This window comes from Doryrhamphus excisus, chromosome 18 (assembly GCF_030265055.1).
Source record: "Doryrhamphus excisus isolate RoL2022-K1 chromosome 18, RoL_Dexc_1.0, whole genome shotgun sequence".
NCBI classification, from domain to species: Eukaryota; Metazoa; Chordata; class Actinopteri; order Syngnathiformes; family Syngnathidae; genus Doryrhamphus; species Doryrhamphus excisus.
In genome coordinates this window covers 16488858-16503381 of record NC_080483.1, presented here as the reverse complement: position 1 = coordinate 16503381, position 14524 = coordinate 16488858, and the positions used below count along the sequence as shown (strand labels likewise).

Sequence of the window (14524 nt, the reverse complement as noted above, 5' to 3'; positions counted from 1 at the left end):
AATCAGTAATAAATAAATAATAATACTAATAATAAAACAGCAAATAATAAAAACATAAGAAACCACATATAGTTGGTGGGTAGACAAATTATATTTTTCAGATTAAAATGAACAAAGCATTATTAGAGCCCTGTAGACATGACAAAACACGACTATAGTCACATTTATACTCTTTTTATTTACAACATATTGCGCAACTGCAGGGTCTTGTGACACATGCTAACTCGCAAACTAGAATGCTAGCCACCTAAACGGTAGCCTTCAAGTTATTTCCTTTCAATTTAAAATGCCAAAAACGTACCACTTCCACACGGATAGGGAGGATAACTATTAACAGTTATTTAAGCTTTAACATGAACATTAATCAAACGTAATATTTTTTTCCGGGTACATGATACCATACAGCATCCATATCAAACTTTACATTAAACTTTCATATCAAGGCGGGGGCCTCAAAGTAGTGTCCTGCGGGCCACATTTGGCCCGCGGGCCGCATGTTTGAGACCCCTGTTTAAGGCTGTTGTAAATCCTCACATCTGGAATGATGCCGCTGTTAACGACCAAATAGGGAGGGAGATAGAAGATGGATGAATGTGAGTGTGAATGGTTGTTTGTCTATATGTGCCCTGTGATTGGCTGGCCACCAGTTCAGGATGTGCCCCACCTCTCGTCGGACGATGCTGGGATAGGCTCCAGCACCCCCCGCGACCCTCGTGGGGAAAAAAGCGGTAGAAAATGAATGAATGAATGAAGAGAAAGGACAATATTCTGCTGTTGGAAAGTACTTTTTACAGTACCCTATTACCTTTGCTTGGCTTCATTTTTAGTACTTTTTCCATTGACCCGTATGCAGAGAATAAATCAATAGCTCACATTTACAAAAGCAAAACAAATGAACAGGTGAAAACAGCCAGGGTCACCGGAGATGTGCAGCGATTGTCGATACTTGAAACACGTTTAGTATCGACCCGGACAACGTCTGTGGCTGGAAATGCTCTTAAATGTGAAGGAAAACCTCGGAAGATCCCGTGGAAGTACACATACTTTTAGAACTACACCCATATATGTACATTAACCAAATTATCATTTTCCAAAACGGTGGAGTTTTTAAATAAAAATTGCTGTAACGTAACATTTAATGTTTTTTTTCCACTATAAATTACAGTATAATGCTCTATAGAGTATGTAGATTCCCACAATTCACAGGGGTTACCTTCCAAGATAAACAAATGGCCAAATGGATGCAACCATTAAAAACTATAAAAATGCTTCTTTTAGAAACATTTTAAATTCTGTTTTACACATTAAGAAACAAGCTGCACGGTGGACGAGTGGTTAGAGCTATTCAATTCCACCCTCGGCCATCTCTGAGTGGAGTTTGCATGCGTGGGTTTTCTCCGGTTTCCTCCCACATTCCAAAAACATGCTAGGTTAATTAGCGACTCCAAATTGTCCATATGTATGAATGTGAGTGTGAATGGTTGTTTGTCTATATGTGCCCTGTGATTGGCTGGCCACCCCTGAAGACAGCTGGGATAGGCTCCAGCACCCCCCACGACCCTTGTGAGGAAAAGCGGTAGAAAATGAATGAACATTAAGAAACAGGCTGCGCGGCGGTCGAGTGGTTAGCGCACAGATGTCACAGCTAGACCTCACAGACCAGGGTTCAATTCCACACTCGGCCATCTCTGTGTGGAGTTTGCATGCGTGGGTTTTCTCCGGTTTCCTCCCACATTCCAAAAACATGCTAGGTTAATTAGCGACTCCAAATTGTCCATAGGTATGAATGTGAGTGTGAATGGTTGTTTGACTATATGTGCCTTGGGATTGGCTGGCCACCAGTCCAGGGTGTACCCCGCCTCTCGCCCGAAGACCCTTGTGAGGAAAAGCAGTAGAAAATGAACGAACGAACGAATGAACAATTACAGTATTGGGTGAACAAAACCCAGGCAACAGTCGAAACGGGAATCACGCCCATGTTCCACTGACCAAGTGTGAGACCTTTCTCTGGCAAAAAGCCGCTTTGGACACAGGTGTCGCGTAAGGCAGTGTAAATACGAACACATGCATGTGTGTGTACATGGTCAGGGACTTGATGCCAGATTGTCATTAGCCGGCCCCAGCAGCACGCCACTATCTAATGAACTCCGGAGCCTGGCATTGTCTCTCCCACTCAGCGGGGAAATCACATTATGGAAGTCATCTTTGCCATCACCTGCTTCATCACAAGCATGTGCTCTGCGTCTCATCAACACCTCTGGGCCGGTTGGAAGTGTCCGGGCAGCTGAGTGATTGTTCACCATCCGTTCCTGCTGGCCTAACTAAATATGGCCGTGACATGCATTATACCGTATACGCTAATCACTTGTTTATTGAGGTTAATTGGTCATACAAAGAGAACAACTTACTTTTAACCTTGTGGTTTATTGGTCAAAGTTGCATCGTATTTACATGTCTTTTACATTTTTTTGACCCGAGAGTCTCAAAGAGATGATGACGCAAATCCTCACTAATACAAATGGTAATGGTAATGGTTTTATTTCATTTGAACATGCATCAGATTACAATTGAATGCATCACATAATCAGTTCCACATGTCCAAAAGGAGTAGGAAGAAGCAAAGCTTATTAAATCCTACCCCTCCAACTGTTACATTTGTTCACTTCCTGCTTTCCTAATATAGTTTAATTTTTTTGTTGTTTTTTTTTTTTAAATCATGTACCGAAGTACTTGGTGATATGAGCATCCAATGCCATAATGTGTACCATAGTAGGTGTCAATATAGTGATATATATAGCACATCATGACTGGTTCAAGACTCTTCATCCTTGTATTTAGCAAATTTATTTGATTTATTAATTCATTAATTAATTTTATTAATTCAAAAAATTTTTTTTTTAGTTTTTTAATTTTTTTTTTATTTAAATCACGTACCGAAGTACGAGGTCATATGACCATACAATGACATAATGGGTACCATAGTAACCATCAATATAGTGATATATATAGCACATCATGACTGGTTCAAGACTCTTCATCCTTGTATTTAGCAAATTTATTTTATTTATTAATTCATTAATTAATTTTATTAATTCAAAAAAAAATTTTTTTAGTTTTTTTTAATTTTTTTTACATTTTTTGTCATGTATCAAAGTAGGAGGTGATATGAGCATCCAATGCCATAATGGGTACCATAATAAGTGTCAATATAGTGATATATATAGCACATCATGACTGGTTCAAGACTCTTCATCCTTGTATTTAGCAAATTTATTTTATTTATTAATTCATTAATTAATTTTATTAATTCAAAAAAAATTTTTTTTAGTTTTTTAATTTTTTTTAATTTTTTTGTCATGTATCAAAGTAGGAGGTGATATGAGCATCCAATGCCATAATGTGTACCATAGTAGGTGTCAATATAGTGATATATATAGCACATCATGACTGGTTCAAGACTCTTCATCCTTGTATTTAGCAAATTAATTTTATTTATTAATTCATTAATTAATTTTATTAATTCAAAAAAAAATTTTTTTTTAGTTTTTTAATTTAATTTTAATTTTTTATTTTTTGTCACATACCAAAGTAGGAGGTGATATGAGCATCCAATGCCATAATGGGTACCATAGTGCGTGTCAATATAGTGATATATATAGCACATCATGACTGGTTCAAGACTCTTCATCCTTGTATTTAGCAAATTTATTTTATTTATTAATTCATTAATTAATTTTATTAATTCCAAAAAAATTTTTTTTAGTTTTTTAATTTAATTTAATTTTTTAATTTTTTGTCACATACCAAAGTACTCGGTGATATGAGCATCCAATGACATAATGTGTACCATAGTAAGTGTCAATATAGTGATATATATAGCACATCATGACTGGTTCAAGACTCTTCATCCTTGTATTTAGCAAACTTCAAATGGCTTCAGAGCCATTTGAAGTGATTTAATAATAGACGTCACAGTCAAACAACGAACACCAAAAGTGTGGTCAACACGAGTGGGCGTTTCTCTTCTCTCAGAGCTTCTGTTGATGATTATTTTCATTTCCATGGTGATGCTTTTCTTTTTCTCGACGCACAGCCACCAGAGGAGCCTGCCTTATGATTGATAAACATAATGAAGTGCAAAACGTTAATTAATAAGCAATGTTATTCCATGAGTCATATACTGCATTGTGTTCATACGCTGCGTGGAAGATGCCTTGCTTCGTAGTGTCTTGTGTGATACCGCAGCGCATATTCATCCGCGGCGTGTACTGTGATCAAAATTCAGTAAATAATTCATTTATGTGGGAGCGTACGTAATCTGAAAGGGGAAGCGCACTTTTTTGCCCATGCTTCACAATCCTTTTGTGAAACATAAACAGATTTATTTTCCTTTTCTATGCATTATAACGCAAGAAAATGAGTTAATACGAGCAAGCTAACAATGAACGTCATTGGGACACGGCTATTTTGATGCTTAAGCCCAAACAAAAACAAACAAAAAATGTACATTTACACAACTGACCTGTATATTAACAGCCTGGGGGTGGGACAGGGCATTTTGTAACTTAGCTAGCGTCAGCTAGCGTTAGCTAGCGTTAGCTAGCGTTAGCATTGGGTCTGTGAAATCAATGCGCCTCGGAAAGACGTTCCGGTAGTGTTTTAAATCCTCAAAATAAGGCAAAATACTGTAAGTATTACATGTTATCATCAATGTACTTGTTCATGACTGTTTATAAAACGATAAAAAGTTGATTGAGGTTTTTTTATAGAGAGCTTCAGAGTCGGAATGGGTGTGTCCCAATGACGTGCATTGTTAGCTAGCTCATATTAACTTGTTTTCTGGTGTTCACATTCAATTGTGTGTGTTCACATAAAGATTGTAAATGATGGGCAAAATTCCCCAAAAAGTGCACTTCCCCTTTAAAACAGCAAAAGTCGTAACAACATAATCAGAGGACCCCTTGCATAATATTTTGATATTATATAAAATTTTAAAAATATATATATAAAAAAACGATGAAGCTTAAAAATGGATGTTGTGTCCTATCATTAACGGCACCAACATAGATATTACATGTTTGCCATCCGTTTCAAGGTCAATTTCAAGGCCATCATTGTGTATGTAGAGAAGCCACTCTCCTAACCTCTCCCTGTAAATCTCACCTCATTTGGGGCGAATACGAGGTAAACATCACCAAATGTTCCTTCCCAAAGCAGACACCCTGACAGCTCAATAACGACCCCAGTTTGTCCCGAAGAAACAAATCAATAATTAAGCACAGGTCATAACTTTGTAACTTTTCTCAGTGGACAAAAACAGCTAATAGTGGGTAAAATTCAGAGTTCTTGTGGACTGCTGTGGATGTGCCTCACTATAACACAAGGATACTCCTGGCTAACGGCTTTAAATTGGTTATATTAATTGGCCTAATTTGATTCAGTGCCTGAATCCAGCTTTTTATATTTGCATATATTTTCAAATGAACCTCAGACCATATTTCCTGAACAGCTAAAACATCTTGCATGGAGCCAAAATGCATGAAAACAAAACAAAACAAAACAAAACCAAACCAAACCAAACCAAACCAAACCAAACCAAACCAAACCAAACCAAACCAAACCAAACCAAAACAAACCAAAACAAAACAAAACAAAACAAAACAAAACAAAACAAAACAAAACAAAACAAAACAAAACAAAACAAAACAAAACAAAACAAAACAAAACAAAACAAAACAAAACAAAACAAAACAAAACAAAACAAAACAAAACAAAACAAAACAAAACAAAACAAAACAAAAAAACCACAGGGACAAAAGTCTCAACATTGGTCAGTGACAACAAGGAAGTAAACAACATCCCCGTAGGTTTAAAAGCAGTAACCTGAACATTACTCCACTGAGCCCCATCAGTACTAGTTTTCCTGAATTCATGGTCTTTGCGCCCCTTGGGTTCCAAATGTAGACCATAAGGAATGTTCTATGATTTTGCTTCAACATATGGCAGGGCAGGGGATCAAACCCACAACCTTCACCATCCAGTTTATACACTTTTCTCAGACACTCACAAACAAAGTTCAAGCCTTTGTTGGAATTTTAATAATTAACCTATGAGGTTGGACACAAAAACGTAATTCAATTCATGATTGTGCCAGTTCGTCGTCTTGGCACCGTTCCACTATACTGCAGCGTTTTTGTATCCTTGTTAAAACATATCACTCCTGTTGTTGGATTTCCCTCCTTCCGTAATGGCGCCCTACAGCTGAAACCTCTTCTTCCCCCTCGGCCTCTTGGATGCGACCGAAGGTGCCTTTGACGGTGCAGAATAATTTACCGACATTTTGGGTGTTGTGGGGATAAAACTTCTAAACTTCTAAACTAAAAATCGAATATTTACATAAATTTGGCAGGTCGAATGTATTCTGTACTGCAAAGGAAGTCTGAAAGAAGATTGATTGACAACGGTGTCCAGTCTTTTCGCCAATCAGGATGCGGAACAAAACGCATGCGTTTTCCCTTAGACAATCAAGGCACAGAACACAACGTATCAAAATGCACAAAACAAAAGGGAACATCGTTTTCACTGAACGACCCGTTCTCATGTCGACTTGACTTTGACTGATCTGACATTGTGTCATGGATGCAGTATTTTTTTCAAACCACCAAAACTCCCCAGCGGCGTTCCCGTGTGGGATAGGGTCTTAGTCTCCGTCAGCTTGACATTTTAGGAGTGAGATTGCCGCTAATTAGAAAGGGCTTAATTGCAACATTTCTCCGCCTCGCTTGCCGACTTTTATTCATAACTTTAGCCCCCCCCCCCCCCCACCCCACCCCCCATTCCTCGCCATACTTCTTCATTCTCGAAGAATCGATCAGCACTGTTTATTGTTTCAGTGTCTTACCCTGAAATTGTTACTTAATACTTACAAAACGACGCACATGTAATTCCAATACATAGTACATAGTAAAGGATGCCGACCCCTGGTCTAACTGAACCCAGTCACATTACCAAAGCCGTGTGTTTTTTTCTGTTACAAAATGACACATGTAATTCCATTTTGTCGGAAGTCTAAACCAGGGGTGGGCAAACTACGGCCCGGGGGCCACATCCGGCCCGCCAAGTGTTTGAATACGGCCCGCCCAATCTTTCAAAAGTATTTAATTTAAAGTCAACATACAAGCTGGCATCATGGCCTGAGCCAACCTTTTGATGGTTGTATCAATTTCGTTGTTTGACATGGTCTGTTGTTTACAAAGTGCTCCTGAAAAAAGAGACACAAGCACATAATAATAATAAAAATTAAAATAATAATTATTATATTATTATTATAACTATTATGATTATTATATTTATTATATTAATGCTAATTATTATATTAATTATATATAATAATATTGTTATATTTGCATATTTCACATTATAATAGTATAATAATTATTATTCTAATTTTATTTTAATTATTATAATATTTTATTATTTTTAAAATATTTAAATATAAATATAAAAAAATAAATAATAATAGCAGATTGCATGACAATTTTACAGATACAATAATACCAGGTGGACTGTTACGTGTAAAATATATAGTCTGCCCCCCCCGGAAATTTTGTTATATCAATGCGGCCCGCGAGTCAAAAAGTTTGCCCACCCCTGGTCTAAACGAAGCGGAAGACTACCGACTTAGCCGTTTGCGTTCACAGTACCACATATACGTAAGGGTGCCTCGTGTATTACTTCACTTTCACTCAGTGATCCGTTCCCATCTGTATACAACTATTTAGTAATCCGGGACGGTGTAGGTGCCATTTTTTTTTTTGACCCGCCAAAAGAAAATCTCAGGAGCATTCCCATGCGGACAGGACCTAATTCTCTCCGGAAGTAGCGTCTCTCCCCCGTTATCTGTCTTCTCTCCCTGTGAGGGGTTGAGAAGTGACTTATCCTGCCGTAATTAACGTGGGAGAGGTTGAGGATCAAGAAGCTAGGAAACATACCCCCGATTCCTTTCACCGCATGTGAAAGCACCGCTCTTAATCGGGGCTCTGTCAACCAAGGTGCGCGTACGCGTGATGAGCTCTGAGGGGAAGGAAGATGAGAGGCGAGACGCCAATTGAAAACCTCGCTACTTTTCACACTTTTTCCCTTTCTTCTCTGCCTAACATCTGTCTGTCTTTCTGTGTTTTGCAGTTTGGAAGGACCGAAGTGATAGACAACACTCTGAATCCCGATTTTGTTCGGAAGTACATCTTGGACTACTTTTTTGAAGAAAAGCAGAACCTTCGCTTTGACTTGTGAGTCACTTTTCATTTGAAGTCATATCTTCAATATGCATTCTCTGCGGCTCATTATTGACTCTTTTGTTTTCTCTTTTTTTTTTCAAGTCAATCATGAAACGTCCAAGGAGACTAGCTTCATTAAGCATTCAGTCTTGCGCTTTCTATGCCTCATTGATGATTTTTTTTTTTTTTTTTTTTTACGAAATGTATTTTCGACCACACGGCCTTACAGTGATTCCATAGTGTGAAACATCCCATTACATTGTTAAGCTTGTCCATGGCGGCCAGAGACTGGAACCCCGATGAAATCCTGTATGCTGTCAAATCGGGCTTGATTAATGCGGAGGTGAACGAGATCTATTATTTAATTAGTAAATCATATATGCGCCATTTAACTCGCTTTCACTGCTTTTTAATTATATGCAAATTAGGTCAGGACTACTGCTCATGACTATGGATGAAGGAAGGGGGTCAGCAACACACGGCTCCAGAGCCGCATGTGGCTCTTCAGCCTCTTTATTGTGGCTCCCTTTTGCAATGCTCAAGTATTTTTTTTAACATATGCATATTTGTTATGAGTTTTTGAAAAAAAATCGGACTTTTTATACTCGATCAACTCTGCTTTTTCCTCCTCTGAACTACTTTGATACCCCAAAATTTGATACTCCAAATCTGGAAGTCAATCAAAATTTTTGGAGACTCGTAATTCGCTGCACATTTCTTAAGGGTCCGGTATTGAGGTTTAACCAAGATGATGCTGTCATTACCCTGTGAGTTGGCATCCATCACACATGAACACCACTTCTATTTATTGTATTCTGTTGTTAAAACTTGTTAAAATTAGAAAAGATTTAAATTTTTTGAAAGTTTATAAGATATTTTTATGTAAATAGGTTTATAAGCTGTTTTTAAATTACGTTTTGCGGCTCCAGTCTATTTTTCTTTAGTGAGCGAGTTGGTAAAACGACTCTTTTGATAGTAAAGGTTGCCGACCCCTGGTCTAACTTCCAACTTTAACCCCACCCCCCTACCCCCCCATTCCTGGCCATACTTCTTCAGCCACTCTCATTCTCAAAGAAGCGATCCACACTGTTTATTGTTTTAAGTAAAGGTTGCCGACCCCTGGTCTAACTTCCAACTTTAACCCCCCACCCCCGCCCCCCCATTCCTCGCCATACTTCTTCAGCCACTCTCATTCTCAAAGAAGCGATCCACACTGTTTATTGTTTTAAGTAAAGGTTGCCGACCCCTGGTCTAACTTCCAACTTTAACCCCCCACCCCCACCCCCCCATTCCTGGCCATACTTCTTCAGCCACTCTCATTCTCAAAGAAGCGATCCACACTGTTTATTGTTTTAAGTAAAGGTTGCCGACCCCTGGTCTAACTTCCAACTTTAACCCCCCACCCCCTCCCCCTCATTCCTCGCCATACTTCTTCAGCCACTCTCATTCTCAAAGAAGCGATCCACACTGTTTATTGTTTTAAGTAAAGGTTGCCGACCCCGGGTCTAACTTCCAACTTTAACCCTACCCCCCCACCCCCCCCATTCCTCGCCATACTTCTTCAGCCAATCTCATTCTCAAAGAAGCGATCCACACTGTTTATTGTTTTAAGTAAAGGTTGCCGACCCCTGGTCTAACTTCCAACTTTAACCCCCCACCCCCCCATTCCTGGCCATACTTCTTCAGCCACTCTCATTCTCAAAGAAGCGATCCACACTGTTTATTGTTTTAAGTAAAGGTTGCCGACCCCTGGTCTAACTTCCAACTTTAACCCCCCAGTCCCTCATTCCTCGTCATACTTCTTCAGCCACTCTCATTCTCAAAGAAGCGATCCACACTGTTTATTGTTTTAAGTAAAGGTTGCCGACCCCTGGTCTAACTTCCAACTTTAACCCCCCACCCCCACCCCCCCTCATTCCTCGCCATACTTCTTCAGCCACTCTCATTCCCAAGGAAGCGATCCACACTGTTTATTGTTTTAAGTAAAGGTTGCCGACCCCTGGTCTAACTGAACCCAGTCACGTTACCAAAGTGGTGTGTTTTTCTGTTACACGACAATAACAATCTTAATGTCAGCTGACTGAGGTTATATGACATCTACAAAGTGATGTTTATGATGTGGGGGGGCACACTTGCCATCATGGACCCACACCACCTTCATGGTCGACCGGTAGCTTGCAATCAACGTAGCGACATTAATTCCAGATTTAAATTGCTGATGAAGAAAGCCATGTTGCTTTTTTGGTTTCATTCCAGGTACGATGTCGACTCCAAAAGTCCGGACTTGTCCAAACATGTGAGTGCAAATTAGACTTCGTTGTATTTTTTTTTTTTTTACCTCATAACACCACAGATAAGTGGAAGCCAGCCAGCTTCTTTTTTTTTTTTTTTTTTTTTCAAATTGCTTACTCGGGCGGCCCAGGAGATAAAATAAGACTAGCAGTTAGCTGGACGGGCTATCTGTGGTGTTTCCAATTAGAAGGCGTCTACTGCATGCTGCTACTTGATGGAATACAGCAAACCCTTTCTAGTGCCTGGTTCAATATCCAAATACTTAATATATTTTTGTGTTCTTTTCTTAATCATGCAAAGTTTAATCTCCACAAAACACTTATGTCATTTTCTGTTTTTTTTCACTTTAAAAATTTTTTTTTAGCAGCGTAGAAGCCCGAGGGATATTATATTCTGTACAAGCACTTCAACAAATCCTTTTCATGATGAGCACACTGCTTTTGTCACCTCTTCTGGGAATTATTGTCACTTCTGCTACATGTATTAACTAATGACATCAGCTGTAAATAAACTTATAAAAGTTTATTTTCATTTACCACAAACATAAATAGTAAAAATGATTCATGTCACTTTAAGATTTGATAGTAATTACTTTTTACATTAGCAAATACTAGTAGTGAAAGTCAAGAAAATTCCGGAAAGAGTGTGGAAGTGGTCTGACTTCATGTGAAAATGTTTTTTTATGCAATGCTTTCGGTTTCGGTTTCTCCCGTATTAAATACCTGATCCATATTAGAGACGATGGTGACTGAAAGCATTGCTAATATTTTCCTTTGGAAACTTTTTTTCATCCGCCGGTGATTTCTGGATGTATTTGGATTCACAGGGTTTGCATTTTTTCCATCATTAGCTCTTTTTTTTTTTTGGCCTGTTTACGACACAGCATGTTGTCTTTTCCATTCTTACTTCATGGACTTGAGCAGCATTAGGAGCACGGGTAAAAGCGTGGTCTTCTGCTACATGATGGGCTCTATTGTTGTTATTGTTGTCACTGTGTTGCTATCGTTGCTGCTGCTGCTGGCCAACCTTTCTGGAAGCCTGCAGAACTCAACGTAGGTCCCAGCATCTCTCTCACCTCTGACACTGCATGGCTGCTGTCTGTCATTATCTTCTCAAGGATGTTGTCTGAATGGCGCTGAAGCAACCGAGCCGAGCTATCAAGCCGACCCTTCAACGCCGTTTGCGGTTTTGAAGGGTTTGATAATAGCCATGCGATAAAAGGACTAAATTGAGTCGGGAACGAGTTGGTATTGTGTGACCCGTTCCATCACCGCACACCAAAGAAGCCTGATGACACCAAGACCATGAGAGATGTTTTGGTTGGAATCCACTTTTTTCATATGACAAGACCATAGTGTGATGTTCAGGACCACTCGTTTATTTTTTTAATGACTTTGTTATACACTGCCTGGACAAAAAAATGGTCACACACTTTAACGACCGCCGTTAGCCGTGACTATCAAATATTTTAGTAATCGAGAATTCAAGTGGTTAGCGCACAGGCCTCACAGCTAGGAGATCCGAGTTCGATTCCATCTCTGTTTGGAGTTTGCATGTTCTCCCCGTGCATGGATGGGTTTTCTCCGGGTTTACTCCCACATTCCGAAAACACGTTAATTGGTGACTCCAATGAATGTGAGTGTGAATGGTTGTTTGACTATATGTGCCCTGTGATTGGCTGGCCACCAGTCCAGGGTGGAGAAGACAGCTGGGATAGGCTCCAGCGCGCCCATGACCCTTGTGAGGATAAGCGGTAGAAAATGAAAGAATGAATGAGTTTACTAATTACTAATTACCAATTAAATGTTGGGGATTTTATTTCTTTAATTCATATTGTGCATAGAAGCAAACTGTATTTTTTTTGGGTCTGATGGACGCTTGATGGATGATGGTACTTTTGTAGATGAACGTTTCCATCCCAGACTGTAACTATTTACTGCAAAAAGGAGAGAAGTAATAATTACTTTACGAAATTTACTAACTTTACTCAATCCTAAACTTAGACAGGCTGACTAGGTTGACTCGCTGATTCGCGCTACATTCTTCCCATCTTCTGGATTGGTGTTCAACTTCCTGTTTTCTGTCTTTTTTCATTTTGTTTTCCTTCTCTTTCGTTGCTTTGTCATTTTCTCCCACCTCTTCAATTTCCCTGTACTTTCAAACATCTGCTTCCTTCTTCGTCCTCTGCATGGGTGATGTACATAAGTGACTTAAGCGAGTCCTCTTGGCAGCCCTATGTCCAAGTCCTTGGTTATTTTTTGTAATCGAGGTACAGTAAACCTTGGATATATCGGATTCAATTGTTCCCACTGGTTTCCGATATAAGCGAAATCCGTTATATGCGTATACCGGAAAATGTCCGTTTTACGCATATATGGGATTTATATCCGGTATATGCGTAAATGGGATTTTATCCGTTATAAAAAGGCACTTCCTTGACTATGTTTCCAATGTACCTGGACGCGCAGGCAACGCTGCAAACGCTGCAAATGACGTCGTATAGCGGCCTGTCACGATTCGGCGAATCGGAGCGCCACGATGCGGTCATCCGATATATGCCGGGGAAATTTCATGGAAATGCATTGGAACGGGACTGGAGATTTTGTCCGAAATAGGCGAAATCCGTTATAAAAAATCCGATATATGCAATGAATTTTTATTGGAAATGCATTACAGAAAAATCCGTTCTTTTTTATCTGTCCGTTGTGAGCGAATTTCCGATATATCCGAGTCCGATATATCCGAGGTTTACTGTACAAGAATTATTTTTGCGGAATCGTTGCATATTTGTTATGGCATCATTTCCACAAACTTTTGCATTGTCCCGACATTTATTTCCGTTCAGAGTTCCATTCATTTTTTTTTTTTTGCCAAGATCTTATATTGATTATTCGAATTGATCTGATCTGACTGCTGCATGAAGTCTTCTTTGGTATATACCAAAGATTCCCGATGGCGTTCAAGTGATCCCAGCTGTCTTTGTGCGAGAGACGGGGTAAACCCTGGACTGGTGGCCATTAGCCAATCACAGGGCACATATAGACAAACAACCATTCACACTCACATTCATACCTATGGACAATTTGGAGTCGCCGATTAACCTAGCATGTTTTTGGAATGGGGGATGAAACCGGAGTACCCGGAGAAAACCCACGCATGCACGGGGAGAACCAATCACTCCTTAACAATTTCAGCCTGGTGAATCCTGACTTCAGAGAAGAAAGAAAATCTATTTATGGAATGAAGTCACATGGTCTCATTTTTTGGGGTAACAAGGTACTTGAAGCACCAAGCCAAATCCTATTTCCTTTGTTAAATCCTGGGGGTGACCTTTTTTTTTGGCCAAGCAGTGCATATAGTATATATAAAGTTACAAAAGTAATGGTGGCACAATACTTTTTCATGGTATCATACATACAAGAGTATTTTTTACTAGCTACATAATCATGAATCATCTGTCTTGCCATGATTGTTATGCTTTAATCACATCGATCTGTTGTGGTCCACACCTCATTGCAGTGTACTCGCTGTGGACACACCCTTGATTTTAACCAAAGACGCCACTTCAGCAAATCTGCAATTATCTGAAACAATACAATCACTAAAAAACCTTTATTGGTATTGATTAAAAATGCAAACACACAAGTATTAAAAAGAACTGCAAATTCCACTGACCTCATTTGTGAATTTATTGTTACAAGGGCGTCCACAGTGGAAACAAGACATGAGCAATGAGGAATAGTATTCCCACTCATCTCATCTCACCTTCACATTGTTTTGTCGTCTCTCTCAACCTAACAAATACCAAGCTTCCTCATTTCCTTCCCTCCATCTGTTAGGACTTTTTGGGTCAGATGTTCTGTACTCTCGGGGAGATTGTTGGATCGCCAGCCAGCCGACTGGAGAAACCTCTTGGGTGAGTAAGATTTTCATCTAAGTTCTTACAGGACATTAAG

The 14524-nt window shown here is 39.3% G+C and overlaps 2 protein-coding genes across 3 annotated transcripts in view; one reads left to right on the top strand and one right to left on the bottom strand.

Annotated features, from left to right (window-relative positions):
- LOC131106369 (zinc finger and SCAN domain-containing protein 22-like) overlaps positions 1-14524 on the bottom strand; it is a 245672-nt gene that overhangs the window by 89371 nt on the left and 141777 nt on the right. The window lies entirely within an intron of this gene.
- cpne5b (copine Vb) overlaps positions 1-14524 on the top strand; it is a 129503-nt gene that overhangs the window by 36270 nt on the left and 78709 nt on the right. Inside the window, exons 9-12 of one of the 2 annotated variants that reach the window (XM_058055346.1) lie at positions 8185-8288; positions 10533-10572; positions 11606-11620; positions 14408-14484. In XM_058055346.1, the coding sequence (XP_057911329.1) occupies positions 8185-8288; positions 10533-10572; positions 11606-11620; positions 14408-14484 (236 nt within the window). The remainder of the gene's footprint in view (positions 1-8184; positions 8289-10532; positions 10573-11605; positions 11621-14407; positions 14485-14524) is intronic. The other variant, XM_058055347.1, reaches the window with a different exon arrangement.